Below are 26,884 nucleotides of genomic sequence, written 5' to 3'. Positions count from 1 at the left end.
AGAGATTGACTCAGAACTTCACGTACATGATGCTTGTAATCGGCACTGCTAGTCATTCATATCATACGACGAATCTTCTACGCACAAAAAAGAAACACGAAAACGGCTGCCCGCAGCCACAATAACGACAAGCTCGCTACATTCCCATAAGACATGTCTTCCAACCCAACTCGTGTCGTTCAAGGTTTTAATCCTTCTTTGACTTGATGGCCTGGGCCGCTGCCCACTCTTCATTCAAATTGCGGTAATCCTCGACTCCATACGACCCGAAGATTTCTTGAAACAGGCTGTCCTTTCTGTGCGTCTTCAACCCAAGATCGCGTAATAGGATACTAACGTAGGTAAGGGCGTCGAAGATAAAACAAGGAGGCCGATCTCCCCAATCGAGGGGATGACGCCAGCGCCCGTATCTGTTGTACAGCACGGTCTGATATCGCAGCTTTTCGTACGCATCCTCGTCAGTGGCAATGGCACACGGATCGTGGTCCAGCTTGCCGTCAAAGAAGGCGCTAATCCACAGACCAGCGACGTGAGCCGTAGTCACGTTGCTAAAATTCATATTGAGGCCTGTAAAGGCAATATCGTGGGAGCGAAGAAGCCTTGCCGACTGCGGTGCCAGGAAGCGATACATCATGAAGCTTGTTCGGGCTTTAGGACTGGATGTCATGACACCATCTTGCTTGGTGACAGGGACGTAGTTGGGGAACTGAGGGAAGTTTTTTAGCATAGGAAGCTTGGTCAGGATTTCTTCGTCGGCACGTTTGATCAATTGCGCTTGCTTTCCTGTCTTAGGATCCCACTCGCCATCGGTTCGAGAATGGGGAAGCCCGAGCTCGGCCTCAATACCTTCAGGCAAGAATTTGACAGTTGGAATCTGCTGCCAGCCACCGTATGCCATGAGCACGTCAGATTCAACGGTCGTGCGGTCGCTTAGGTGCACTTTGCCAGGACTGAGCTTCTCAACGTCCGCAAAGTGAAGCTTGATCATGCCATTACGAACGAACTCGAAGATGTCCTCTTCGTAGTTGAGGATGCCGACGCTGGTAGACGCATACATGATGGGGGTCTTGGCTTTCATTTTGGCGGTCTCGGGGTGCTTGTCCAGGGCAAGAATCCGGTGGACATCGTGGCTGATGATGTTCCATACGGCTTTCACGGCCAGGCGACCAAGCCAGGTACCGTGCAAAAAGCGCTGAATCCAAGAAAAGCCATCCGTATCCGACCAGATGGATGGGCTGAACCAAGTCATGGCGCGAATATCTAACATGGTATTAGGACAATGATGGCGCGCAGAGCGGCTGCGGTCACTGCTACTCACGTGCCAGTTTTTCGAGCCATATCTTGAACGGCGACACTCGCGGTGGCGCGACCCAGCCCAGGCCGTGGCCGGAGGCTGCAGTACAGGGAATCAGCGCAAGTCTAAATCGATCATGCTGCGACAAAGATGCGCTTACCGCGGATGACCCAGTCAACCGTCACGCCGGATGTGGCATACGCATAGGCCACATCCCACGCGAACTTGCCCACTCCATACACAGTGGCCCTCTTGGCCGTTTTCAACGTCTCACTGTAGCGTGGAAAGTCTTTGCTATGGAATATGGGGCGTCCGAAGGTGTCCTGGTCGATGAACGTTGGCATAATCGGATCGGATGTGCCCCCTGTGGCCACAATCAGGCGACGGGTAAAGACCCTGGTCTGGGCGCCATCTCCCGCCGGACCCTCGAGAGTGAGGATCCAACCACCGCTCGTGTCGTCCTCCTGGTGCTCCGCGACGTTTACCTTTGTGTTGAAATGGATGAGCTTATCGACGCCAAAGCGTGCGGCATAGGCCTTCAAGTAGGCATTCACTGTCTCTCCTGGGATGTGGTCCTTGGCGGGCTCGATGTCAACAGCTTCGAGCGGAAAGTCGGGATACTCAAAAGTGCCCCGGAGGTTGTTCGTCCTGAGACAAGGATACAGCCGCTCTTCCGACCAGGTGCCGCCGAGGCTGGGGTTGGACTCGTAAATGGCTAGCTTGTCGCTTGGGTGGGTGACGTGATATTGCTTCGCGGAGGCTAAACCATAAATTCCTGCGTGTTTTAACGTCAGTCATATCTCCCTCAAGATCTCAGAGACATTCCCGTGTGACAGTGATAACTTCTGCGGCGTGCCGCGGCTGGCGCAGAGTCGTGGAAAAGGGAGGAGGGAAGGGGAAAGAGGGGACCGCCCGGGGCAAACGGACCACTGCCGATCACAGCGCAATCGAGCTTCTCCATGTTTGGAGGGGAGGGGGGCTTGTCAGGATTAAAATGTAGCAGTGACAGCCTGCCAATGTCCTGGGGGCTGATACAGTCGCAACACTCGGACACAAGCAAAACACTGGCAGTCTTCAGTTGAAAGATTTAGAGAAATATTTTCGAGGGAGAGCAAACTAATAAACCATTGACCAAGAAACAGAGCGACTTAGTTTGCTGCTGCTGCCTGTCACCAGCGCGTTACGCAGCCTGATTCAATATTGGAGTCTGCAGGCGTCTTACATTAGCTTCGGTCCACAAGCGACCTGCACGGGGCGTTATGACGAGTTATCTTGTGATCCTCCGAGACAGTTCAATCTGACGTTCCGTGTTGGTCAATACTTCCATGCACCAGTATCCATTTTCTGCTCGACGAGGCGGGAGACGAGTCAGCTTCGTATCTGCAGCCAGCCCAGACGTCGTGTAACGTACGAGTAAGAAGCAATCACCCAAGCCCAACAAGGTATCATTCCTCGCCTGCGGGACTCAATACAAAACCAGTATGAATATGTGGGTTGCGGGCACAGCCGCTTTTATGAAGGGCACCCATGCAAACTTCCGCGATCAGTTGTTGCATGAGAACAAAGAAAGGCGTTACCGGTGAGCGGCCCGTCTGCGGGAACTAATCTACGTTGTTATCTGATGTGTAACTTTGTTTGTACGTATCCCGTTGTTTTCCTACGCTTTAAGAGCAGCCGCTGATCTTCAATACAGCTTCAACAGCATAATGGGGCCATTTCACAGGAAGCTGCATGTTGAATCAATTGTAATGGGCTGTGGCTTGTGATTGCTTGGCTTCTTCCTTCAGGGCCAAGATAGTTGGCGACAGCCGTCGGATCCGCCTGCTTTGGGGGTGAAGCCCAGCCAACATACTTTATTGGTACTTTGTGACGGTTTCTAAGAGCAATTGATGTGCAATGGAGCATACTGTAGGTGTTCAATTTATTCAACTATCGGAGATGCAGCAGGAGGCGACGCCGGGTCCGACTCTTCCGTGACCATCCCTCATGTGCAGCCACGTCGGCAAGACATTTCAGACCAGGAAGATGGTTCAAAACCAGCAACAAGTCAACTAGCGGCCATGATCATGGTACTGGAGATGCGCAGCTACATTGCGCGAATACGCACCCAAGATGTCCAAGCTCATGAGAGTATGGAGGTTAGAGACTTGGCCGGCAGGCCCGAGCTACAGGCCTTGTTCCAGCGTCATTGACCACCAGCCCACGATGTATCAACTCGATCCAATAGTTTGACGTGAAAGTATATTTAGAAGAAACAGAGTGTTGACTTGGTTGCGGGAGTGGCGCCACTGGTGCACCTCAGCCGTCTAATGTGTCTGGCGGGCAAATTAATGGACAAGACAACGGTGCAGATGTTTCAATCTTGACGTTGACCGCAACGCTTGGAACGAATTCATCCTGACCGGTGCGTCTCAATGAGAAGGAGCTGACTGAGACTGTGACTACGACTGCAACTGCCTTTGCGACATATTTATCTGGATTGATAGTTAGAGGCTCTTCGCGTCGGGCGGCTGAATTTTAGTGTCGCATTATTGTTTCTTGTAACAAGAGCCACAACAAATGAATGATTTAGGCTGATGGCAACGATAAGAAATATTGTGTATCATACGCAATAAAACCCTTGAAAAAACTGTAAAGACTTTTGAATACAATTGCACCCTAATTATTCGGCAAAGACATGCAAATTTGCTGCTGTCAAGCGGACTCTGCCCTCAGCCCAGCCCCCAGCGAGTCTGGGGTAGAGGGCAAGGAAAACGAGTTATAGGCAGGGCTGAAGGGGGCACCCATGCTATCAACTTGACTGATAAATACGTAAAGAGTAGCTATTTCCGGGGCACGGATACGCACATCACTTTCTGGGTACTCCGTAGTTACTGGGAATCTGAAAGGGCCAAGCCCTTTGGCTCCACGAAAATGACCCCAGGATGCCTGCAAAGCGGCCCTTGTTGAACTGTCGCGACCGTCATTGTCATATCAGTCACTGTATTATACCCAGTAGCCAAGGCTCACCGCCGAGAGCCTGCATATTGTCAGCAGGGGGCCTTCAAGGGGGTCCATATCCCTTTTTTTTTATACTAGGTACGCCTTTTTGTCCGGGGGCTCCCGGGGGTTGCGCACTGCCTCCGTAGAAAGTTGCGGCAAGTATGCTGCCAGCCCATTCGTTGTCACCCAAATCCTGCTCCTGGATCCTTTCTGTTTATTGCGCAGTTTGCTGTCACACTGCATCTCTGTCCTGCACTGAAAGGAGGGGGGCGGTGTCGAGAGGTTGCACTCCTGAAGTTTGCCACATCTGTGCAGCCTTGAGCATTTCCAGCTGCCTTTTCTTTTCACATTATTCTGTCTCTCTCTCTCTCTCTCTCTATATATTTCACTACTGCGAAATGAGACTGTGTGCTAGCGCGCCGTCGACGAGGCGATTACCATGCCAGCACTCCACCACCGCCTCCTGGACGTTGCAAGCGCCACTACCGGCTACGAGGCGCGAGGGATGGCGGCGCCGCTGCCGAGGAGCACCGCCGCCGAAGATGCCTTTCGCGTCTTCGCCATCGAGGCCTGGACGCTGCTGGCGGTTGCGATGACCGTCACTGCGCTACGAATAGCCCTGCGGATATCGATGCTCGGGATCCGAAACCTGCGATGGGACGACTACCTCGTCTCTCTCGGAACGGTTAGTCGATCTTTGGTCGAGCATTCATTCGACTTTGCTATTCAGCTGCAATACGTGGGCGAGGCATGTGGCTAACATGGTCAAGTTCTTCTACCTGGTCGAAACGATTCTGGCGTATAACGTGGGCAATGTCGCACACGGCCTGGCCAACTCAGGCATGACGGAGCAGGATAGAGCAGCGCTTGCGCCAGACAATCCCGAGTACCGGCTACGGTCAGTTAAAGATGGCTACAGTGACCCATTTTGCACCGCGCCGCCGCTAACTAACGAGCCTTAGGGTGATCGGATCGAAGATACAGGTCGCCGGTTGGACGACATATGGAACCGTTCTCTGGCTATACAAGACCTGCATGCTAATATTCTACACACGATTGACGGTACGACCCCAAATAATTAGTAGGGATGTGGGAACGCGACCGTTGGCTAACTGGACTGGAATAGTCGGGCCTGCACAAGAGTTACAAGAAGCAGATTTACTTTGGCTTTGCACTGCTTGGCACCACGTATCTCGTGCTTCTTGGGACAATGTTCTTGTCCTGCCGCCCATTCTATAGATATTGGCAGATTTATCCAGATCCGGGCAGTGAGTATCTGACGAGATTTCAAGGGCGACGCGGACATCGACTAACAGAACTCCGTTGCTAGATGGCTGTCAGCCCGCGCTTTCGATCCAGATCATCTGGACGAACCTCGCGCTCAACGCGTCGACCGATTTCTACCTCATGTCGATCCCGGTTCCGATGCTTTGGAAGTCAGGCTTGAAGCTATCCAAGAAGATTGCGTCGACAATACTATTCACCTCTGGCGTGTTCATCATTGTATGCGCGCTGCTACGAAGCATCATGATCACCATAGTCAGTGGCGCCATTTTCCTTGCCATGTCACTCCATCTATCTATCGCACGTGATGCCCAGGCCCTGCATGTAATATTGACAAGATTATCCCCCCGGACAGGATCCGATCAACGGTCCCCAGGCTGCCGGCGCCTGGAGTGTGCGAGAATCGTGCGTGGCAACGGTGGTGACGAACCTGCCCATCATCTTCCCGCGGCTGAAGCTCTTCTTTGACCGGCACGTCGCGCCGATCCTGTCACTGCGGTCGTCCAAGTCGGGCCACTCAGCGACGGGCTTCCGCACGATTGGCGGCGGCGACGGGCAGGGCGGCGCGGGCCCGCGTCTACGCAGGCATCCGCCACAGAGCGTTAACCCGCTACCGACCAAGCTGACGGTCACTAACTTTACGGTGACGGAGAGCGCGGAGCAGCTAGTCGGCATCGAGCTGCAGGGTGGCAGTGGCAAGCCAGAGGGGGCCGAGACGGGCGAGGAGCAGCGGCCGTCCACATGGGCGACTACGACGGCGACGACGGAGGGCAGCGACACACGCGACACCGAGGCTGTCGTGTCTGGCAGCAGTCGGCGCGGAGAGTCGTCAGTGCGGTAGTAACAAAGCTCACTAGGCACCCAGCAGATAAGCAGCCAACTTTACCACTATTACGGAGTAGCCGTGGCATCGCTGGGTAAATTACTTGGGTGCTAGAACCTGTTAGTGCGGGCTGGGAAACGGAGTCGGCGTGTGTCGCGGCACCGGCAGGGGGGGCGCTGCTAATCGATCTGGGGATATGTGCTCCAGTTGGTTGGCTGGGATGTTGAGAAATGTATGTACATACATACGTAATGCGCCATGTGAATGGCATGAAAGTTGAGGGATGATTCATTCTGTAGGCTATGGGCAGGCAGGCGCTGAGAAATGGCGCGATTGTAACGACATGAGGATCCCAACAAGGCGTTTTTGGTGGTATCTTTTGTATTTCATATGCTGAAGGAATGACACCAGTTACTAAAAACAGGCCATTCCGCTCGGGTGGTCGTATTTCCCCTTGTTTCCTTGGCCGATCTGGTTTAACCGCTGGGGATAGGCCAGTCTCTGAGCCGGCGACAGCGGGCTTTTTTTTTTTGGTGCCTCGGCAGAAAGTTTGGAGGCTCCCTCCCCCGCCATCTACCCTCGGGCGGGGCTTCGGTAATGGAATGTTCAGTGAATCTACTGGGCAGGTCCAAGGTGGCACCGAGGCAGCCACTATATATTGTTGGAGTAGGTAAAGTATTTGAGTTCCTAGCGTTGCCATCTCTCACTTTCCTCATTAGACTTTTTGCCTCACTCCCACATTCCTCGAAGAAGAAAAAAAGAAGTGTATACCCGACCGATAGAATACACACACGAGAAACGCAAACAAAATAACAACAATGGCCTCTACACAGCTGGACCTCGACGTCCTCATCGTCGGCGCTGGCATCTCTGGCATCAACGCCGGCTACCGCCTACAAACGGACGGCCCCAAGGGCAGCCGGTACGCCATCTTCGAGGCGCGCCACAGCCTGGGAGGCACCTGGGACTTCTTCCGCTACCCCGGCATCCGCTCCGACTCGGATATCTATACCTTTGGCTTCTCCTGGAAGCCGTGGAGCAAGCCCGAGACGGTCGCGCAGGGCGCCGACATCAAGAGCTACATGACCGAGGCCGTGCGCGAGACGGGCATCGACAAGCATATCCGCTACCACCACCGCGTCGTCGACGCCAATTGGCTGTCCAAGGAGCAGTGCTGGGAGATCAGCTACACGGTCGACGGCGGCGAGCCCCAGACGCTGCGCACCCGCTTCCTGCTCCTCGGAACCGGCTACTACGACTACGACACGCCCATGAAGGCGCTCATCCCCGGCATTGACAACTTCGCCGGCAAGGTCATCCACCCGCAATTCTGGCCCGAGGACTACGACTACAGCAACAAGCACATGGTGGTCATCGGCAGCGGCGCCACTGCAATTACTGTTGTGCCGGCCGTCGCTGAGAAGGTGCAGCACGTCACCATGCTGCAGCGCAGCCCGACCTACATCATGCCCATCCCCAAGCAGTCCGTCGCCGCGCGCTGGCTGTTCGCGCTGCTGCCGCGCTTCATCGCGCACTCGCTGAACCGCTCGCTCTGGATCTTCCAGAGCTACGTCATGATCTACTTCTGCCGCCTCTTCCCCAACGTCGCCCGTGCGCTCATTCGCTCAGTCAACCGTCGCTTGCTTCCCAAGTCCGTCTCCATCGACCCGCACTTCTCGCCGGCCTACAAGCCCTGGCAGCAGCGGCTGTGCGCCTCTATGGATGGCGATATCTTCGCTGCCATCCGCAGCGGCAAGGCGAGCGTCGTCACGGACCACATCGAGACCGTCACCGCCGACAGCATCAAGCTCAAGTCGGGCGCGCAGCTGAACCCGGACGTCATCGTGACCGCCACCGGTCTGGGCCTGCGCTTCGCGGGCGGCGTGCGCATCAGGGTCGACGGCGCGCCGTTTGACGTGACGCAAAAGTTCATCTACCGCGCGAGCATGCTGCAGGACTTGCCCAACCTCGTGTACGTGGTCGGCTACGAGAACGCGTCGTGGACGCTGGGCGCCGACTGCGCGGCCAAGGTGCTCGTTCGCCTGGTCAACGAGCTCAAGGCTGGCGGGCACACGTCGGCGACGCCGCGCCTGGAAAACCCGGAGAAGATGGAGGTCCGGCCCCTGCTCAACCTGGGCTCGACGTACCTCAAGAATGCCAACACGGTCTTCCCCAAGGGCGGCACCGGCGCCTGGGCCCCGCGCACGACGTACCTGGCAGATCTCTACAAGGCCACCTACGGCGACCTCAGGTCAGAGATGGAACTTTTATGAGTGACGGATTGATGGATAGAAGAAAAATTAGAGTGTACTGCCTTGCTTAATTTTGTTATGATTTTTCCATTTGTTGCCAAAGTAACATTGCTTGACTTAGGGATAGACGATGTTGATATACCAGGTTTACATACATTTCCGTTTCATTTTTATTTACTACCAATAGCATCAAGAAATACAGTCATGAATTTTAGACATGTTTAGTTTTGCTTTCCTCTTCCTTCCACTCAAACAAGTCGGCCTTGCCGCAAAGCACCTGTCAAAGTCGGCCTTGCCGCAAAGCAGTGACAAGACAGAGTTTGACATGTGAAAGCCGGCTCTAAGATCTCAGTCGGGTCATGGCTTTCACATCCCCAGACAAGTGAATGGAGTATTGGTATCAACACAAGGGTGACGAATAGTATCAAGCTGACTGCAGTTATTTACTATTCTTCTCTGCATCTATCATTTAATAAATTTTCAAATGAATTTCTAGGCTATTTAAATCCGTCTTCTGCTTTAGCGAGGGCCGAGATCCGCGCCCATGTGAGGCTGACCAGCCTGCCCTGTACCAAGGCATAAACTAGTGCGGAGGCGGCGCAACAAGGCTTAGAAACGCCCGCCGCTTAAACGTAGATCGAGTACATATGAACTTGTCTAGCTCTTCAGCCGGTGCCAAGCCTCGGTTTTCAGGGAATCACCTGTAGCAGGCACTACAATAATGGAAGGCGTTGCCAATGCAGTGGCCACTGCAGCTACAGAAGACGTTGCCAATGCAGATGGATTCGTCTTGCCGGTCGAGAGAACATGAGATGACTCTCCGCTCGAGCTTCTAGCCTCCCATGTACCATCAGGAACAGGGCGTTGCGAATGACATTGGCTCTGTCTACCGCTGAGTCTCCTCGGCCCACTGAGATCTGCCTACGCACGTACCCATGCCACTGGCCGCCTCTCACCAGCGACTTCCAGCGTTGCTAGTTTACAAGTTAGCGAAGGAGGGTTGGGGGAGTTTCTGTCTCGTCGTCTCGCAGGGAGTATTACGTATCTGTTTACGTGGGGTAAAAATGGTCGAATGCCTGTTCGCAATTGGTTTCCTCCTGTTCCGTCCCAGCTCAAACACGTCCCAGCTCAAACGCGGGGAACGGGATAACGGAGTTTAGTGGTCGGGGGGATCACTTAACTGTTAAATGTAAATCAGTGAACTACAAGAGTCATTCAGACACGGATTGTTGAGTATATCAAAACGCTTGCGGGCTTGGCGGACTATTCGCCTTTTACCGTGTCAAATGGAAAATGAATAAATAATTACAAGGTCACCCTGCATCCCTTTTTGTTTCTTTTTCGCCTTTTTCTCCGTTAATACCACCTTGAATTCATCATGCCTGCCGCCATTCCGACAATTACAGTTGGCTCCGGCCTTGGGGCCACCGCTTTCATGCTCACCAATGAAGCAGCCACCAGGACCCTCGGCGTGAAGGTCTTTGCGGCGTTGTGGGCTGCTCAATTTCTTGCATATGGTTTCTATTGCATGTTTATATACCCCTTCTTTCTATCGCCCCTACGACACCTGCCAACTGCTTCAGGCTGGCAGCTGGGCCTCGGGCACTCTGTTCAAGCAATTAACAAGGGTCTTGGTCCTACTGGTCGAAAATGGTGAGAGCATGCCCTAGGCAGATGTGTAGCATGATGACCGAGTTTCGAAGTCAGGTACTGACCGTTTCAACAGGATTGCAGAGACTCCAAATGACGGGTTCATTCGCATGTTTGGGCCGTTTCACCGCGAATACGTCTTCGTGACATCACCGGCGGCCCTCGCTGAAATCACTGTTTCCAAAGCGTACGAGTTCGAGAAGCCGCGAGCCCTGCGCGAGGTGTTCGGCTCAGTCCTGGGCCACGGCCTCGTCCTCGTCGAGGGCCAGGAGCACAAGCTGCAGCGCCGAAACCTCCTGCCGGCCTTTGCCTTCCGCCACATCAAGGACCTCTACCCGCTGTTCTGGAGCAAGGCCTGCGAGGTGGTGCAGGTCATGAGCCAGGAGTGCGACGCCGACGGCCGCGCCGAGATCGAGGTCGAGCACTGGGCCGGCCGCGTCTCCCTTGACGTCATCGGCGTCGCGGGCATGGGCCGCGACTTTGACGCCACGCACAACGAGCACGACCCCCTCGTCAAAACGTACATGAGTATCGCCACGCACACGGCGCAGGACCGCCTCATCTTCGCCATGGTAGACCTCCTGTCGTCGGTGCTGCCGCCGTCGTTCATCCTCAACCCGCTGGTGCCGCGCCCGCGCGAGATGATGCGCGCGTCCAAGCAGATCCGCGGCGTCTGCAGCGACCTGATCCGCGCCAAGAAGGAGCGGCTGCGGGAGAGCAAGCTCGACGACGTCGACATCCTGTCCGTCGCGATGCGCTCCGGCGTCTTCGACGAGGAGGAGCTGGTCCACCACATGATGACCTTCCTCGGCGCCGGCCACGAGACGACCGCCTCGGCGCTGACGCTCGCCATCTACGCACTGTGCTGCCACCCGGACATCCAGACGCGCCTACGCGAGGAGATCCGCGCGAATCTGCCCCCCGTGACCGACCCCCGCGAGATGACAAGCCTCGAGATCGACCGCCTGCCGTACCTCGGCGCCGTGTGCAGCGAGGCGCTGCGGCTGTACAGCCCGGTGCCGCAGTCCGGTCGCGTGGCGGTGCGCGACACAGTGATCCAGGGCCAGCGCATGCCCAAGGGCACGCGGCTGCTGTTGCTGCCGTGGGCGGTCAACGCGGACGCGGGGCTCTGGGGTGCGGACAGCAGCCAGTTCCGACCGGAGCGGTGGCTGGTGGCGGACGCCGCCGACGGGCTTGGCGGCACGGCGGCCAACGCCAAGGACGCGGCGCTGGGCGGTGCGTCGAGCAATTATGCGTTCATGTCGTTCTTGCACGGCCCGCGCAGCTGCATCGGCATGAGCTTCGCAAAGGGCGAGTTCGCGTGCCTACTGGCGGCGTGGGTCGGCCGCTTCGAGTTTGAGCTCCGCGACAAGGCCATGCTGGACGAGGCCAACATCAAGTTTGAGCAGCTGGTCACATCCAAGATTGCGGGCGGCCTGCACGTCCGCATGAGGGTCATTCCGGGGTATTGAGTCGGAGGAGGGGGAGGGGGTGGGATGATGCAAGGTGGACAAAGGGCTTTTATATCAAGGTCAATAACAACGGTAATGATATTTTGCAATGGGTTGCACCATATGGTTACATTTTGCACTAGAAACAGCAGCGCGTGCAGCACAGTGAGGGAAATTTGGTAAATGAAATATTTGTGATTACTATACAATATTACCAGTTGATATGTGGCGTGTAGCTTGCTCACTATTTGCGAGGGCATGTTTAACAACAGTCAAATAGGCTATCTATGCCGTTAAACTAATGTCTCCAGGCTAAAATAAGTCCGGTAGGAATTATAGAAGGGATAGCGAAAGGCTACGGCTAAGGCACATCGGAATCATTGAGCGAGAGAAGCCAGGTTCGCTTGCTAACGGATTGACACATAGGTGGTGTCAGATGAGAAGCGCCACCACACAAAAGGGCGCCGTATCGGTAGTATTTCATTAGCTTCGCGTCAGCTAGGAAATTTGATTGTGTGGTTTCCGAAGTTTATTGGTAGAGAAATTCGCGCCAGAGCTGCTCAGACGGTTGACATATTAGTCTGCAAGTACCCTATACATAGATTGCGTTATCTCCAGTATGGTGGACTCAGGAGCCAGAGGAGATATTTAAGATTTTAACGTACCGAAATTTTGTTTCTGCCTAACTCTTTAATGAGGATTTCTAGATAATAAACACTTTCATAAGCCCTTCGTTCTGCCTCTTTCAAGGCTTTATCCTTCTCAGCTAATTAAATTGCTGGTTGGCCAACAACGATTACCTGGCATTTTATCAGCGTGCGCTGCAAGATTCGCGACTTCTCTAGCATCATGGATAAAAGGCATATATTTCTCGAAAAAAAAAAAAAAAACAAAAAAACAAAAAAACAAAAATAACATTCAGTTTTCTCTTCAGTCTCGCTTCTATGGACTTTATAAAACTTGGTATGCCTTTGGCTTCACCATTAGCGCCGGCCCGGAGCAGAAGGCCCGGCTTTACAGTTGCCTTTTAGTACGAATTACAGTGGTTCCTCCACTAAATTTTAGCGCGGCTCGAAAGGGTGCACCCCGCTGTTAGTGGCTAGCGCCCCTTCTTTGCCTACTGAAGAGGAAAGTAAACGCCCATGCAGAGGGAATGCCGATCGTTTTTTGCCCTGTTGTGAGGCATGGACTTTTCCCTCCAATTCGCCACTTCCCCATGCAACCCTGTCAAGGAACCATTTCCTCTTTTGCCACCACCATCAATCCTTCTGCAGGCCGGTATTCTGTCTTGCTTCACTTGTATTTCTTCTAGTGTCATTCACGCAGCTGGAGCAGAAACGTCATTGTGGACGTGCGACCAGTCTGCCTTTGACACTTTCCAAAGGCACCACTGTCCAGGCATCATCTACCAACAGCATCAACACATCGTCATCCTCGAACACGTTACCAAACATACGCACCTGTTTCATCCGTCACCGCCATCCCACCGCTCGTATCGTCAGTCTCGCATCATCCATCTACGCCCTACTACATCGCCATCATTTCCATCAACCCAGTATATTCCATCCACGCCTTCCATCCAGCCAGAGGCCCAGATGGAGCGCCGCAGCTGTCTGAGCAATGAATCCCATGTCACCCAAGGTGGCGACGGCGGCCAGCCATGCCGCCGCCAGCAGCCGTACTGCCAACAGCAGCGCGGCGGCCGCGGCCGGAAGCGCCTTCTCGGCCCCCTCGCCCGGCCACAGGTCGACAAAGTCTTCATCTTCCAGCAGGCGGGCGGTTAGGAGCGATCACGAGCCCAGACGGACGAACAGCAAGTCGCCCTCCTCCAAGCCGCAAACCACCTCCACGCCGCCCTCCCGTATCGTCTACGGTCCCGGTGCCATTAACCACCTGCCTAACGAGCTCGGTCGTCTCCGCCTGACATCGCCGCTCATGGTCGTCAGCCCCTCACGCATGGCCACAGCCCGCCATATTCAAGCCCTCATCCCCAACCTCAACACGCACATCCTCGATTCCGCCGTCGTCAATGTTAGAGCCCAGCTGGTCGACGACGCGGTCGAGAGGGTAAAGGATCGAGACTGTGTCATCAGTGTCGGCGGCTCCTCTGCCGTTGGGCTCGCCCGCGCCGTCAGCATCCGAAAAGGCATTCCTCACATATGCATCCCCACAACCTATAGCGGCTCCGAAGTTCTCCATCTTTTCGACTGCGATGTTCCGATTTCCACAGGCCAACCTGATGGCGGTGCTGCCAGCGCTGCCGCATCCAGACGTCCCAGCAGCAGCCGACAACGCATCGGCAGTCCCCTTAGTGATGGCAAAAGTCGCACGAGTGGCAGCAAGAACAGCTCCAAGCACAGTGCTGTAAGCGTCGCCAGCCGAGACGCAAAACAGAGAGTCAAACCTGCCGTCATAATATATGACGAGGAACTCACTACTTCTGTCCCCAGGCGCATCCTCATCCCCGCTAACACCGGAGGTCGTCAACCACCCTCAGCAGATGACGCTCAAAGCCCTTCCTCCAAATGGAGTTTCATGCAGCTGCCGGGGATTTGAAAACCCTATATCTTTCTTTACCGCGTTCGATTCGTCTGTTTGTTTCACTTGGGCTTTGTTTTGGGAAGCGTCGGAGCGTTAGCATCGCGCTGCATTGGTTTCTTTCTCCTTTTGATGCCTAAGACACGATCAAAGTATCTCTATCTCACAAACTCAAACAAATAACAGAAAATTAAAGGCCGAAAATATGAATTCACTGAAGCAAGTCTATCCGTGGTATCGTTTTTATCTTGAAAGTATGCAAACACGAAATGCAGTAGCATCAAGTTTAGTCTAGTCCGCTGAAACCCATAATGCCATGCGCTCCCAAGGGCCCAAGCTTGCTGTTCTTCATCGCTTTACGTCGTTTCGCGCGTCGCTTCATCTCCTCCAAGCCGTCGGTCTCGCTGTCGGTCTCGTCATCATCGTCGTCGCTCTCGGCAGCCCGTTTCGAACCATCGCCCTTGGCCTCTCCCTCGTCCTCGTCATCTTCCTCATCATCATCATCGTCGTCGTCCCGACTGGCCTGCAGCTCCGAAAGCTCCTCCCATACCTTGATCGTTCGGCCACCGGCACTGATGAGCCGATTCTCGCAATCAAACGAGAGGGAGACCACCGCCTCGAGGTCGTCATGTCTCAGGTTCACCGAGCGGTCCACGTCGCGGCTGACGAGATCCACGAGGCGCAGGCTACCGTCGCCGAGACCGCAGACGACCTTTGACCCCGGGGCTAGGTCCTTGGGGACGGTGGCGACGCAGTCGATGCTCTCGCCGCCGCCCTTGCCCCCGTCGACGATGATGCGCTCCTGCTGGTCGTCCCAGGAGCCCTTGTCCCACAGCGTCAGGACACCGGAGCTGGAGCCGACGGCCACCATCCCGTTGCCCCTCATCTTCTTCGGCCCCAGGCCGTGCACGAAGCACGCGCCCAGGAGCTCGTCCTCCTGGTCCTCGCTCCGGACGAGGACGCCGCGGCGGACGTCCGTTACCGCTAGCGTGGTGCCTCCGGTGCTGACCCACTGCTTGGGGAAGCCGCTGGTGCTCTCCGCGGTCGGTGGCAGCGGCGAGATGGACGATACGTAGTCGGCGTGAGGAAAGTGAGTCTGTGCCGGCTTGTTGCCGGGCCGGCCATCGCGAAGGTCGACGATGTGTAGCGCACCGGAGTCCGTTCCCAGAAGCAAGCTTTGGGGGTTTAGTATGTGTAGCAGCGTCGGCGCATCGGGCTGTGTGGTGGTAGTCGGGATTGCCATTTTGGAAATGACTTTGCCGTTCTCAGGGTCAAAGTGCTTGACGAGCGAGTCCGTACCGGCCGAGTACATGGCTAAAAAAAGATTGACGAGTCAGGCACGCCATGCTTTGTTTCTATTCGGTTGGAGGACGTACCGCTGCCATCGTGGGCGTAAGCTAAAGAGCGGCAGCTGCCCTTGTGCCGCCGAGTTTCCCACGTCGTTTCCAGATATCCCCTGCCATCGCTCAGCACGCTGGTGTCTCCATCAACGCTCTCGTTGGACGAAGAGCCGGGAGGCAAGCGGAATGTCTGCACATGGCCATTCGAAAGGCCAACGGTAAGCAGCGGCTCGCTGGGATGCAGCGCCGTCGCAAAGACGTCCGCGTGAAGCGGCAGCGTGCAGAGGTTCTCGAACATGGTAAGAGTGACGTGGAGAAAAGACCACAAGGCAAAATGATTCGTATCCAATCCTTAGGAGCAAAGTTGCACTTTCGAGGTCAATTGTAAGGTTTGCAGCTCATAGCAAGGCTGCCGTAATTCCTGGTTCGGCATGGAACTGGCCAACTTTTTCTCTTCAGCGCCCGTTTGCGGGCCGTACTGTGCGAGAACAGTGTATCTAGCACAGGCACTGTTCTTTCGTGGCTCCGAGCAAACGGACGACGAGACTTGCAGCTATCACTCAGGTCCTCAAATATCAAGACTGCTCATCATTTGGCCGAAGACCTCAAAATCGCGGTTAAATGCAACCAATTGCGATGCTTTGGAAGCGTAGAGCCCAATGGCTTATATGCTCGCAGCTATTGAATATGGCTGCTCTGGCATTATGCTCTCCCCGGTGCATCATGTACTTGACAGGGTGGGTAGGAATTATCAAACGGAGAAAAGCAATCATTAACCCTAAATTAGGCAGCATAATATCATACCGGAAGACGCAGAATTGAGAACCGGGATTACTCACGTCATTCTCGCGTTTATGCGTTCCGATACCTTCAACGCTGAACCAGCTCCAGTCGATTTTCCGCTTTTTACCTCCGTGCGTGAGGTGCGCCAAAGCTTTCCCTCCACCACCAAGGTGCTTGTAGCAATCGGGGGATGGGGGGATTCAGAGGGATTCGAGGAAGCTGCAAAAGATGCGACTAGCCGGAATCGTTGGGCTAGCAATGTGAAGCGAATGGTAGAAGCCACAGGAGCTGATGGCATCGACATTGATTGGGAATACCCCGGGTAAGGTTCTTGATCGTTTTCTGAATTTTACTAACGGCATCGTAGCGGCAATCGCAATGATTACAAGATTATCCTCAATCATCGGCGTGAGTGGGAAGTTGATGCCTATCCTTTGCTTCTGCGGGAGCTTCGAGAGACACTAGGGCGAAACAAACTGCTTTCAATCGCGGTGCCTGGGCTAGAACGCGACTTGATGGCTTTTACAGGTCAATTAGTGCCCAAAATCGTGGAGCAGGTCGATTTTATCAACATTATGACCTACGACCTTGTTAACCGCCGAGACACAGTGGTGAGACACCACAGCGGGATAGTGGACTCGAGAAAATCGGTGCAACAGTATCTCGACCGAGGTGTGCCCCGCGATAAGGCGAACCTGGGGCTCGGTTACTTTGTGAAATGGGTCATGACGGAAGATTGCAAGAGAGACCATATTCTGGGGTGTCCAACACAGTTACTAGAAGACCCCAAAACCGGCGGCGACCTTGGCAGGGTATCGGCATTCAGCTGGCATGACAGAGTGCCGGACGAGGTGAGCGAGTCCTTTTCAAGGGCCCTGACAGACGGCCGGTACTTCGAAGACGGAAGCTACGGATATTGGGACGAGCATGAGCATCGCTGGTGGACCTTTGACACCGTTGAGGTCATTGAACGGAAGATGATGGAGTTGGTGGGCGCAATGGGGCTCGGTGGGGTTTTCGCCTGGGGTCTCGGCGAGGACGCGACCGATTTTACAAGACTTGCAGCGACGGTCCACGGTGTGCATGCTGTTGCTGCAGCGCGTGAATCAGAAAAGGATGAGCTGTGAAATATGCAGGGTTGACATTGATTGCCTGAGTTTACCAGCCACACATACGAGCGCCACCTTCTACGAAAATATCTTGGCACAGCACGTGGAGGATTATTGAAATTAAAAGATCAAGCTTATTTGAGAAGACAATCGCGCAGCCTCAACTTTATTGACCGAGTTATGGGGTTGAGGGAATAAAATGCCTGCTGCATCTCGCCACCCACAAATCAATGACACTGATTCAGACACGCTGCCGCCGCCCGAACCCAAATCGTCTGGACTCTCCACGCACCCAGTCGATATGCTCAAGCCACAAGGGGGCCACACGGCCACACCGGGGCCTCATGCCGCAAGTCCAGGTGCCCTGAGCAGCAGGCATCAGTTGACTAGTTCACTTTCTGATACCAGGGGCTGAGAGGAAGTACAAAATCACGAGCCGGCTTCAACTTATAGCCTGATTTCTGAAGTGGTGAATAAAACTAGTCGGGGGTCTGAGGATTGTCGGGTTTTGCTGTCGATGATGCTCCGCACAATGATGTGCCGGCCAGATATGATGAAGTCTCTTTGCGCAAACTCGGCAGTGCCGCGATTCATGAAATTCAATCCCCACACAATCGGATTCTCCTCGCCGAAAGCAGACCGAGAGCCACCAGCGCTTGTTTACGGTGGTGATGGTTCCACAGGGGAACCATTCTGCATACAATCTGTCAAGCCACCTCACGGGGCTGGCTTGGGCTGCCAGCACCTATCCTTGCCAGTACCTCGCCGGCTGATCACCACTTCTGTCTCGTTGAGCCGACTCCGGCTGATAGCTGACTGAATAAGTAGCAGGGAGACTGCTCCCCCATCCGCCGTGCGAACTTTCGACACCCAGACTTCAGCCGCTGTTCTCTTACCTAGCGAGGCACTGCTAACTCACCATGCGCGTCGACAATTCGTTCCTCGCCGCTCTCGCGGCCGTCAACCTTGTCTCGGCCAAGCCTTGCTCGCCTTGGGTCGTCAAGCCTATTAAGAAGATTGAGCTAGGTCCCCGACCATACTATCTTGTTGAGAGCCTGCTGCCCAGTCCTCTCAAAGACAAGCTCTCCTCCTGCACGGAGATGGAGATGAAGTCCAGCACCTGGTCCATCGGCCACCGCGGTGGCGGCACCCTCTTGATTCCCGAGGAGTCACGCGAGTCTATCCTGGCAGGTGCGCGCATGGGCGCCGGCATACAAGAGTGCGACGTGACCTTTACCAAGGACCGCGAGCTGGTCTGCCGCCACAGCCAGTGCGACCTGCATACCACTACCAACATCGTTGCCATCCCTGAGCTCAACGCCAAATGCAAGACACCGTTCCAGCCTGCTAGCGGTGGCAAGCCGGCGAAGGCCGAGTGCTGCACCAGCGACATCACCGTTTCCGAGTATAAGTCGCTATGTTCCAAGATGGACGGCTTTAACGCCTCCGCCACCACGCCCGAGGATTACCTGCACGGCACTCCCTCCTGGCGCTCCGACCTTTATGCCAGCTGCGCCACGGTCATGACGCTGCAAGAGCACATCACTCTCGTCAAGTCTCTCGGCCTTAAGCTCACCCCGGAGATCAAGACCCCCATGATCCCCATGCCCTTCCAGGGCAACTACACGCAGGAGATGTTTGCCCAGCAAGTCATCAACACTTTCCGGTCCAACGGTATCTCGCCTGCCGACGTCTTCATTCAGAGCTTCCTCTATGACGACATCCTGTACCTGATTAAGAACGAGCCTGAGTTTGGCCAGCAGGCCGTCTTCCTCGACCCGACCGTCGGCCCCACCACTCTCGAGGCCGCCACTGCGAACCTCAGCACCTACGCCCAGGACGGTGTCAAGATTGTTGCGCCTGCCCTGGGCTTCCTCGTCGAGGCTGATGGCGACAAGATAGTCCCCAGCCAGTACGCCGTGAGAGCGAAGGAGCTCGGCCTTCAGATCATCACCTGGTCGCTGGAGCGCTCGCCGCCCATGGCTCAGATCAAGGCCAACGGCGACTACTACTACGACAGCGTGAAGGATCTCCTCAAAACAGACGGTGACGTCTACACCGTGCTTGATGTTCTCTGGCGGCAGGTTGGCATCTTGGGCGTCTTTTCTGACTGGAGTGCCACCGCCACGTTTTATGCCAACTGCTTCGGCGTCGGTATCTAGTCGCGACAGCGTGGCCAAGTTGGCCTTGTACATATGCCTATATAAGTCTCGATATGGGTCGGAACTAATAGAATTAGACGAAGTGACGCATGGGGACGCCATAAAATGGTATCTTGAGACCTGGTCATCGAAAAACTATTGATTTTCTCCCGCAAATCCTCAATGATGTGTTCCACATTGGCAAAAGCAAACTCGGCCATGGTTTCTTTCCAGAGCTGGGCAGAGACTTGCCTGCCCCCTTCAGTATAAATGATCGGGGCCATTCTGCCAATGTTAGTTGATGAAGCCGCAACGAGGGTCGCACTTACGGTTTTACCCTTTGGGTAGAGAGATATTGACCATGCGTTGCTTCGTTGTCGTGGCGAAGGGCAGCATCCACAATGTTGCGGGCACCAACATCGGGAGGATAGCCCAGGAACCGAAGCATGGGCTTTACCATCTTGCCGCCAAACGTCTTGTCCACCTCGCGGTTGAACTGCGTATCGCGCACCATGCCCGGCGTCACACAGTTGATAGTGACGATGTCACTAGACAGCCGCTTGCCGAGCTCCGCCACGTAGAACTGGCCAAGCAGCTTGGACACCATCATACGGTCCGTCAGGTCGTCGACGCCTTCGTCGAGCGCCGCGAGCAGCGGCACGCGGGACCTCTCCTTGAACGACGTCCAGGCGGCCACATCCGACGAGGTGAGCGTGATACGCGTCGGGTGGCCGCCCTGCGTCCCACGCCGCTTCGCTGCCGCGAACGGTAGCAAGAGTGTGGTGAGAAGAGCTAGCGACAGGTAGTTGGTCTGCAGCGTCTCTTCATGGCCGGTGGCCTCGCTGCGACGGAACGTTGTGGCACAGATGCCCGCGTTCAGCAGAACGTGATCCATCCGGTCCAGGGTCTCTGCGCGGTGCGCAAAGGATGTGATGGAGTCGTACGAGGCCAGGTCGATTGGCCACATCTCTATGGATGCGACGTCGCCGCATGTACTTTGCAGGTCGGCAATGGCGGCAGCCGCTTTGGTGGCGTCGCGGGCCCCGATAATGAGCTTGCGCAGGCCAAGGTTCAGGAGCTGCCGGGCGGCTTCGAGGCCGACGCCGCTCGTAGCGCCGACGATGACGGCGGTCTTTCCGGTAAGGTCAACATCGGTCATGAGTTCGGGGGTAATGTTCCACTGGCGGGAGAGGAAGCTGAGGAAGCTGGCTTCCTTTTCGGGGGTGACGTCGAATTGGGGCGGCGCCATCATTTAATACCCGCGGCGTGGTGGCGGGTATAAATTTCGAAGAGTGTTCCAATAGAAGAACAGATAAAAGGATGCATCATATTTGAAGATTGAAACGTTGCGTGGTGAAGTTATAAAGGAAAGCACTTACGCAAACGACATTGCGGAGTTTGAGTCGGCTGTCGCCTGCTGGTTGCCTTTTTGGGCCAATGGATTTAGCACTAACGCATCTCGGAGCCTCCTTTGTGACGGAGTTCAACTTAGTCAGGTATTAGCAATCCTGTCCTGGTGGAAAATCAGTTGTTACTACTTCTCAGGCAATGCCTGTTGGGATGTGATAATATGCCCATTAACTATCGACACTATGACCATGTACAGCTCTCAATGATGCGACGACGTTCACCCTCACCTTAACAATCATCATTCACTTTAAAGGAGATTTGAATACTTTCAGCGTCCAAAAGTACGTAACAGCAATAATTTTATATCATCAGCTATCGCACATGTACACATAAAGCGTGGTATTTGTGCGAGGTCGGAATCATCAAGTCCAACATACATACAGGCGTGAAACAAAGGAAATTCTACCAAAATTCTACCCAAAATCCGCCCAGATCCGACCTTACTCCTAGCTTGGCTTCTCTCTGGAAGTTGTTAGCAACAGTGGCATGACGTGCATGTCCGCAGACACTTTTGCACCATCGTCTGCCCTGGTCTGCCGACCCAATAGCTATAAGAAATCAATAACAAAAAATACACTTTCTGCACTTCCCCGAAGCCCTGCGACTTTCTCAACCTCCTCTTCAGACATAGACCCGGTGGGAGTGATGGCTGCGATGGCTGTAGTGGGAGCCGTTGGAGCGGGAGCGGCTGCGGTGGCGCTGGCTGTGGCGGCTCGAGTGGTGGCGCCTCCTCTCGCGGCGCTCATCCGCGGCGCTGAAGTGGTCGCCGTGCATGAACGCGGCGAACGCGGTCCAGGCGAACAGGACGGTGTTCATGATCGCAAAGGCCCAGATGGCCTTGAGCATGTGGCAGGGGCTCTCCGGACTCCAGCTGAGGGCGAGGAAGTTGCCGCCGAGCTGGTTGGTCCAGAGGCTGCGGGGGTCCGGGTCGGCGGAGCAGGAGGCGAAGCGGATGTTGCGGAGGTAGTAGATGCCGGCGATGAGGGCGCCGACGATGGCGATGTCGATGAGGGCGACGAAGAAGGCGTTGGCGGAGGAGCGGTGGTAGCTGAAGAGGGTGAAGAGCGCCCAGGCGAGGGCAAGGACGGAGACGATGAAGAGGATGAGGATGGAGGTCGGGGTGAGGACGTTTGCGTTGACGAACTTGTCGACGAACCATGAGAGCATTCCCATCATGATGATCTGCGCGCGGGAGGTTAGTTGGGAGGCTGTTTTGTTGGTTTGCCCGGCGCAAGGCGACTTACACACCAACGGCTGGTGGTGGTGGAGGAATGGATGCGCCAGGATGGATGGAGGACGGACGTACCAAGGTGGTGATTTGCGATATACGCGTACAGACGAAGACGAGGGCGAAAATCATGCTGGGCGTTTTTTTTACCGAGCAGCCGCTCGATGGTGGGAGGTAGATGAAGGTCCGGGAGGTAGGTGACAGGTATGAGGGGAGGGGCTTGACGGCGCGGGCCGCAGAGGAAGCTATCCTCGAGACAGAATGTACTGACTGTACTTAAGGTTTGCGACAAGCTTTATGCGCCGTTTGTACGAGCGTTGTCGGATGGGATGGCGCTCGCGCTGGAATGTTGTGTTTGTGCAAGGAAGAAAAGTAAATAGTAACCGGAGGGTTGCATGGGCGTACAAGAGATAATAAAAGTTGCGCGGCAGCAAGGGGAAAAAGAAAATGCGCTGGCTGGTGTGTGTGGGCTTTTCTTGTTTCTCCCAAGCATTTCGTGCATATTATCCGGGAGGCTGGGAGAGAGAAGCCGGGGGGGCTGGAGACAACCCACGAACCGTGCGTGGCTGCAGGGAATTGACTCGAGTGTTGTATGGTCGAGAAAAATTGAATTTCGTCATGATGCTGGTCAATATTATGGCGGTTTATTTGTTTTGAGAAGATCCGTGGACATGAATCTCGATGACTTGTTGGTGTTTGTACTGGAACTGGGCCTTTGCTTGTTGGTGTTTCGGCCACCAGTTGGCTTGGCCGAGTCTTGTTTGCCAGCTGCGCTATTTTTAGTGCCAAGACTGGCTCACAACGCGGCGCCTCTGAGTGCGTTTTTCTGGAAGCAAGACAATATTTCTATTGTAGATTAATAAAGACGGAACAATGCATATACTAAAAACATGACAAAGAAAATTTCTAGTAGTCTCCAGATAGATAGTTTGTCCCTAGCAAGCGTCGACGGACCCAAGCAAACGGGAAAATGGGTAACGGGCCCTTGCAGAAAGCTGTGGCTGATACTAAATGTGGCGTCGGCCGTCATCACCAGCTCTTCCTCCCACCATCAGGAGTCCATTCATTCAACCTATGTACCACCACTTTTCAAATAGCCTTCATGACGTTCCGCGTGGTCGACCCAGAATATGAGAGTCGGGCTTTGGCCGAGATAAAAAGGCAACTTTTACCCAGATGGTCTATCTCATATGATGTCTCGCTGCCGTTACTCGTTAACCTTGAATACCCAGAAGGCGAACCATTACCATGTCATGAGCCTATCGACGAGACCACTGCTATTAGTTGTCACATATCCGCACGAATCCATGCATTCTACAAGCAGCTGGCTGCTGCCTACGCCGGGCATGCTAACCCAGAAGCCCTAGGTCGCATCCGCGTTGTTCTTGGGATGCTGCCGCAGTCGTTTGACAGACTTCCATTCTGCAGCCACCGGAGGTACCACTCGCGCCGGCTACAGCTGCACGATCCGGAGACACTTTTAGACCTACCTTTTGTGTCAAGCCTGACTGTCCAATCGAAACCCAACTATGGCGGGGAATGGGAGGCAGACGGAGTCCGCCCTCTATCCCCGCTCGTGCCTCTCCAGTGTCTTGTTAGGCTACCAGAAGTGGAGGAATTAAGGATCCCCTGGATGTGGGAGCGCCCTGTGCCCGGTAGTATGACAAGCAGGGTGATGCGCGAGCACTATACGCGGCCCTGGGAAGGGCCTCTGCGAGATGCTCGTCACGAATTCGGTGCCGCCGTTATAGATCCAGCAAAGTATCTTGGACGCAGAATCCCAACGAGCTTAACAAAAGCCGCGTTGTATTTTTGGGAGCCGGAGCAGGTTGCACATCATAATCAGGACGCGCCTAGACCCAACTTGATCTACCCAGCATACGAAGACCCCGTCTCTCTAGGGCTATGCAAGCTGGCTGCGCAATTAGAAATATTGGATGTACGGGCGTTGATCACAAAGGATATGTTCCCTAACCCTGAAGTGGCAGCGCCGTGGTCAAAAATGCGTCGTCTCCGCATCGAATTCCATCCCCTCCGTCCAGACGGCCGATGGTACTTCATTGGCCCCCGTGGCGAGGACCCCCACGACTCTGAAGAAGGCGGGTTTAAGATTTCAGATTCTCACTACCCTCGTGACTACGACATTGAAGAGGACGGAGAGCTCGACGAGGAGTGGGAAGATGACCCCTTGGGAGGTACGGACTGGGATGATGACCCAGACTTGTTCCGTACTGAGCCGTGTAGGGAAAGGATTGAGCCACTACTCAAGGCATTTGCTGAAGCACTGACTAACAGCATGCCGAATCTGGAGGTCGCTGAGATGTATGCGGCCTTGTGGTGGACCCCGTCATTTAGAAGAGCAGTTGAGTACGGTGTTGGTCCTGAGGAGGCTATCGAGACCAAGATCCATCGGTGGGGTGTCAAGTACTCGGCCGGTGAAAAGGGTGGCGATGCTACCGCACCGACGGTCCAATGGCAAGTCGGTGACTGGCGGCCTAGTCAGGATGTCATGAGCATCTTCGAGAGCCTAGGACAACAAGAGTGGCTCGATCTCGAATTCACCGACGGAAGGAAGCGGGGCGGGTTGAACGGGTCGCTTGACGGGAGCTCATTGTTCTAGAGCAGCGAGAAGTTGGAATTGGAGTAGATTAACAAGGTTAGCAATCTAAAGCTATGAAATGTATGCAATGCCAACAGCAATCGAGCCGCGCCGCAGATGGCCACGCTCGACTCGACTCCCCGATGGGTCCGAAAATGAGGCCAATGACATGGCTTCCATCCAGGCTATGGGCTTCGGCGGCTTCGAACGAAACTACGAAGAGTAAAAGGGCGACCGCCAACTATGGTATCGCCGTGTGTCGTCGCGTGCAAAGAGAAGACGATCGGGTACGGGCTGGCGGTGCGTGAGCCGCCTGGATGGCTTCAACAGAGCTCTCGCCCCATGCTTATAATACGCAGCGCTTTGCTCTGACTGTTCTAGTTATCTATATAGCTATCTGGTGTGACGCTTCATAAAAAAAGGGCGGCTAAAGGAATGCAATGCTTTTTTTTTTTTGGCTTATTTGGCATCCCATATGAGTATTTCGAGGAGTTGATTTTCGGTGTAGGAAAAGTGCACTCATGCTGCGTACAAGGATCACCACAAAATAAATGTCATATACACAATTATTTTCATATATTTATAGTTCTTCAGCCTCATAGTTTACCTAAATCATCAGCATCTGGTGAGCTACCGCCCTCCTATTTCGACTTGAGCACTGCCTGCTTCTTCGCAATCAGCTTTCCAATGCGCGCCCACGCGCCCATGCCCTCGACAAAGACACTCAGCTGCCACTGCCACCAGACGCCTGACCAGCGCGGCACGCCGTGCTTGCGCATCCGCAGCTGGTCGAAGAGCAGCACCTCGGCGCCGTGCGCGGCCGCCAGAAGCAGCGCGCCGTAGCGTGCGATCCGGACGGCGTTCTCCGCGCCGCCTGGCGCGTGATTCTCGAGGAGCCCCCAGAGAGTGCTACCGGGGACGGCCCAGCGCGAGGCGATGCCGGCCGCGTAGGCGGCGAGGATGACGGCGGCGGCGATGCGCTCGCCTACGGCCGTCGGGCCGACGTACTCGGTGATTTTGACGTGTGAGGTGGAAGGCATTGTTGTCCCTTTGGTTTGCCCGCGTTCTTGCCTGATTCTAGCTGGGGATTGGCGGGGTTTTTCTGGAAGTTTATCGTTGTTGTTCTTGTTCTTGGTTGCCGTTGGTTTGCCGAGGCAAGGCGTGAATTGAGCCGAGGGCTGTTGGCAGAGTTGGAGAACACGACCAGTGCTTGGTACACAAATAGTACAGTCGTTTCGTTTTATCGAGATGAGAGGCGGCGTCTCTTTGAAGAAGGATGTGGAAAACTTAAATAGGCAATCCTTGAAAGTACATTCTTACCCTCGGCTTTGCAAACGGGGGCATTGCAAACTGGGCCTAAGAGTGTTGCAGATTTGCCGGCCCCCCCCACAAGCCCACCCCGGCCGGGCGGCGTAACTACGTGAACCGGGGAGACGAGACCGCGTGGGGATGGGCATCTCCGGACGGCGGAGTTGGGTCCTGATTAAATGCCGAGGCCAGATAATTTTCCATAGAACCTGGGGTAGGAGGAATCGGAGATATAAATATATATTCCGCACCGCGGCGACAGCCGGGCTTCCCCAGCATTAGCTGAGACAAATAGTCCTTTGTTGCCATGATGTGATGGTACCCTGTGACCTAATTCTCTGTCTAATTTTCGCTCCTTTTCTCTCTCCATTCCTTCAAGAATGACGAGTCTCCAGTATCACTCCCTAACCGCGTCCGTTTTACTTGCTGCCATCAATGGATGCAGGAACAGAGACACAGAGCTACCAGATAAGGCGAATCAATGTGCAGCGATTGGTGGTAGACCCTAGGTACTACCTTAGTATTGGCCTGCGCTACTGATACAGTACCTGAATTGGTGGCTTGAATGCCTACTACCGTGAAGTAGCTCTTTTTCTTGAGCGACATGTCTAGACCGAACACCTGTAAAAGACCTGCCTGCTCCCTTCCGACATTTAACAGGATAGTCTAATACCCCTTAAAATTGAGTAACT

The 26,884-nt window shown here is 54.7% G+C and overlaps 12 protein-coding genes across 12 annotated transcripts; 7 read left to right on the top strand and 5 right to left on the bottom strand.

Moving 5' to 3' along the window:
- Positions 1–187: 187 nt before the first annotated feature.
- On the bottom strand, positions 188–2,255 carry ISF_00282 (Flavin monooxygenase-like protein; the record flags this gene model as incomplete). The annotated part of the gene is made up of 4 exons (XM_018843889.1): positions 188–1,260; positions 1,319–1,393; positions 1,455–2,069; positions 2,222–2,255. 4 exons carry the CDS (start codon positions 2,253–2,255, stop codon positions 188–190), a joined length of 1,797 nt encoding a protein of 598 aa, XP_018708339.1.
- A 2,460-nt stretch (positions 2,256–4,715) lies between these two features.
- Positions 4,716–6,401, top strand: ISF_00281 (hypothetical protein; the record flags this gene model as incomplete). The annotated part of the gene is made up of 7 exons (XM_018843888.1): positions 4,716–4,961; positions 5,047–5,174; positions 5,239–5,338; positions 5,403–5,464; positions 5,526–5,544; positions 5,593–5,779; positions 5,899–6,401. 7 exons carry the CDS (start codon positions 4,716–4,718, stop codon positions 6,399–6,401), a joined length of 1,245 nt encoding a protein of 414 aa, XP_018708338.1.
- Positions 6,402–7,201: 800 nt separating this feature from the next.
- Positions 7,202–8,656, top strand: ISF_00280 (Flavin monooxygenase-like protein; the record flags this gene model as incomplete). Its single annotated transcript, XM_018843887.1, has 1 exon — positions 7,202–8,656. One exon carries the CDS (start codon positions 7,202–7,204, stop codon positions 8,654–8,656), a length of 1,455 nt encoding a protein of 484 aa, XP_018708337.1.
- A 1,357-nt stretch (positions 8,657–10,013) lies between these two features.
- Positions 10,014–11,757, top strand: ISF_00279 (cytochrome P450 78A3; the record flags this gene model as incomplete). Its single annotated transcript, XM_018843886.1, has 2 exons — positions 10,014–10,288; positions 10,362–11,757. 2 exons carry the CDS (start codon positions 10,014–10,016, stop codon positions 11,755–11,757), a joined length of 1,671 nt encoding a protein of 556 aa, XP_018708336.1.
- Positions 11,758–13,356: 1,599 nt separating this feature from the next.
- Positions 13,357–14,292, top strand: ISF_00278 (maleylacetate reductase; the record flags this gene model as incomplete). Its single annotated transcript, XM_018843885.1, has 1 exon — positions 13,357–14,292. One exon carries the CDS (start codon positions 13,357–13,359, stop codon positions 14,290–14,292), a length of 936 nt encoding a protein of 311 aa, XP_018708335.1.
- Positions 14,293–14,560: 268 nt separating this feature from the next.
- On the bottom strand, positions 14,561–15,912 carry ISF_00277 (WD repeat protein; the record flags this gene model as incomplete). Its single annotated transcript, XM_018843884.1, has 2 exons — positions 14,561–15,588; positions 15,651–15,912. 2 exons carry the CDS (start codon positions 15,910–15,912, stop codon positions 14,561–14,563), a joined length of 1,290 nt encoding a protein of 429 aa, XP_018708334.1.
- A 1,060-nt stretch (positions 15,913–16,972) lies between these two features.
- Positions 16,973–17,524, top strand: ISF_00276 (chitinase 18-4; the record flags this gene model as incomplete). The annotated part of the gene is made up of 1 exon (XM_018843883.1): positions 16,973–17,524. One exon carries the CDS (start codon positions 16,973–16,975, stop codon positions 17,522–17,524), a length of 552 nt encoding a protein of 183 aa, XP_018708333.1.
- A 902-nt stretch (positions 17,525–18,426) lies between these two features.
- ISF_00275 (glycerophosphoryl diester phosphodiesterase family protein) lies at positions 18,427–19,668 on the top strand (the record flags this gene model as incomplete). The annotated part of the gene is made up of 1 exon (XM_018843882.1): positions 18,427–19,668. The coding sequence occupies one exon, from the start codon at positions 18,427–18,429 to the stop codon at positions 19,666–19,668; it is 1,242 nt and encodes a 413-aa protein (XP_018708332.1).
- Positions 19,669–19,972: 304 nt separating this feature from the next.
- ISF_00274 (NAD(P)-binding domain protein) lies at positions 19,973–20,896 on the bottom strand (the record flags this gene model as incomplete). The annotated part of the gene is made up of 1 exon (XM_018843881.1): positions 19,973–20,896. One exon carries the CDS (start codon positions 20,894–20,896, stop codon positions 19,973–19,975), a length of 924 nt encoding a protein of 307 aa, XP_018708331.1.
- A 782-nt stretch (positions 20,897–21,678) lies between these two features.
- Positions 21,679–22,417, bottom strand: ISF_00273 (hypothetical protein; the record flags this gene model as incomplete). The annotated part of the gene is made up of 2 exons (XM_018843880.1): positions 21,679–22,239; positions 22,364–22,417. 2 exons carry the CDS (start codon positions 22,415–22,417, stop codon positions 21,679–21,681), a joined length of 615 nt encoding a protein of 204 aa, XP_018708330.1.
- A 1,543-nt stretch (positions 22,418–23,960) lies between these two features.
- ISF_00272 (hypothetical protein) lies at positions 23,961–24,905 on the top strand (the record flags this gene model as incomplete). Its single annotated transcript, XM_018843879.1, has 1 exon — positions 23,961–24,905. The coding sequence occupies one exon, from the start codon at positions 23,961–23,963 to the stop codon at positions 24,903–24,905; it is 945 nt and encodes a 314-aa protein (XP_018708329.1).
- Positions 24,906–25,525: 620 nt separating this feature from the next.
- Positions 25,526–25,924, bottom strand: ISF_00271 (hypothetical protein; the record flags this gene model as incomplete). Its single annotated transcript, XM_018843878.1, has 1 exon — positions 25,526–25,924. The coding sequence occupies one exon, from the start codon at positions 25,922–25,924 to the stop codon at positions 25,526–25,528; it is 399 nt and encodes a 132-aa protein (XP_018708328.1).
- Between the last annotated feature and the right edge of the window lie 960 nt (positions 25,925–26,884).

Source organism: Cordyceps fumosorosea (assembly GCF_001636725.1).
Source record: "Cordyceps fumosorosea ARSEF 2679 chromosome Unknown scaffold_1, whole genome shotgun sequence".
Lineage (NCBI taxonomy): Eukaryota > Fungi > Ascomycota > Sordariomycetes > Hypocreales > Cordycipitaceae > Cordyceps > Cordyceps fumosorosea.
This window is presented reverse-complemented; position numbering and strand designations above follow the sequence as displayed.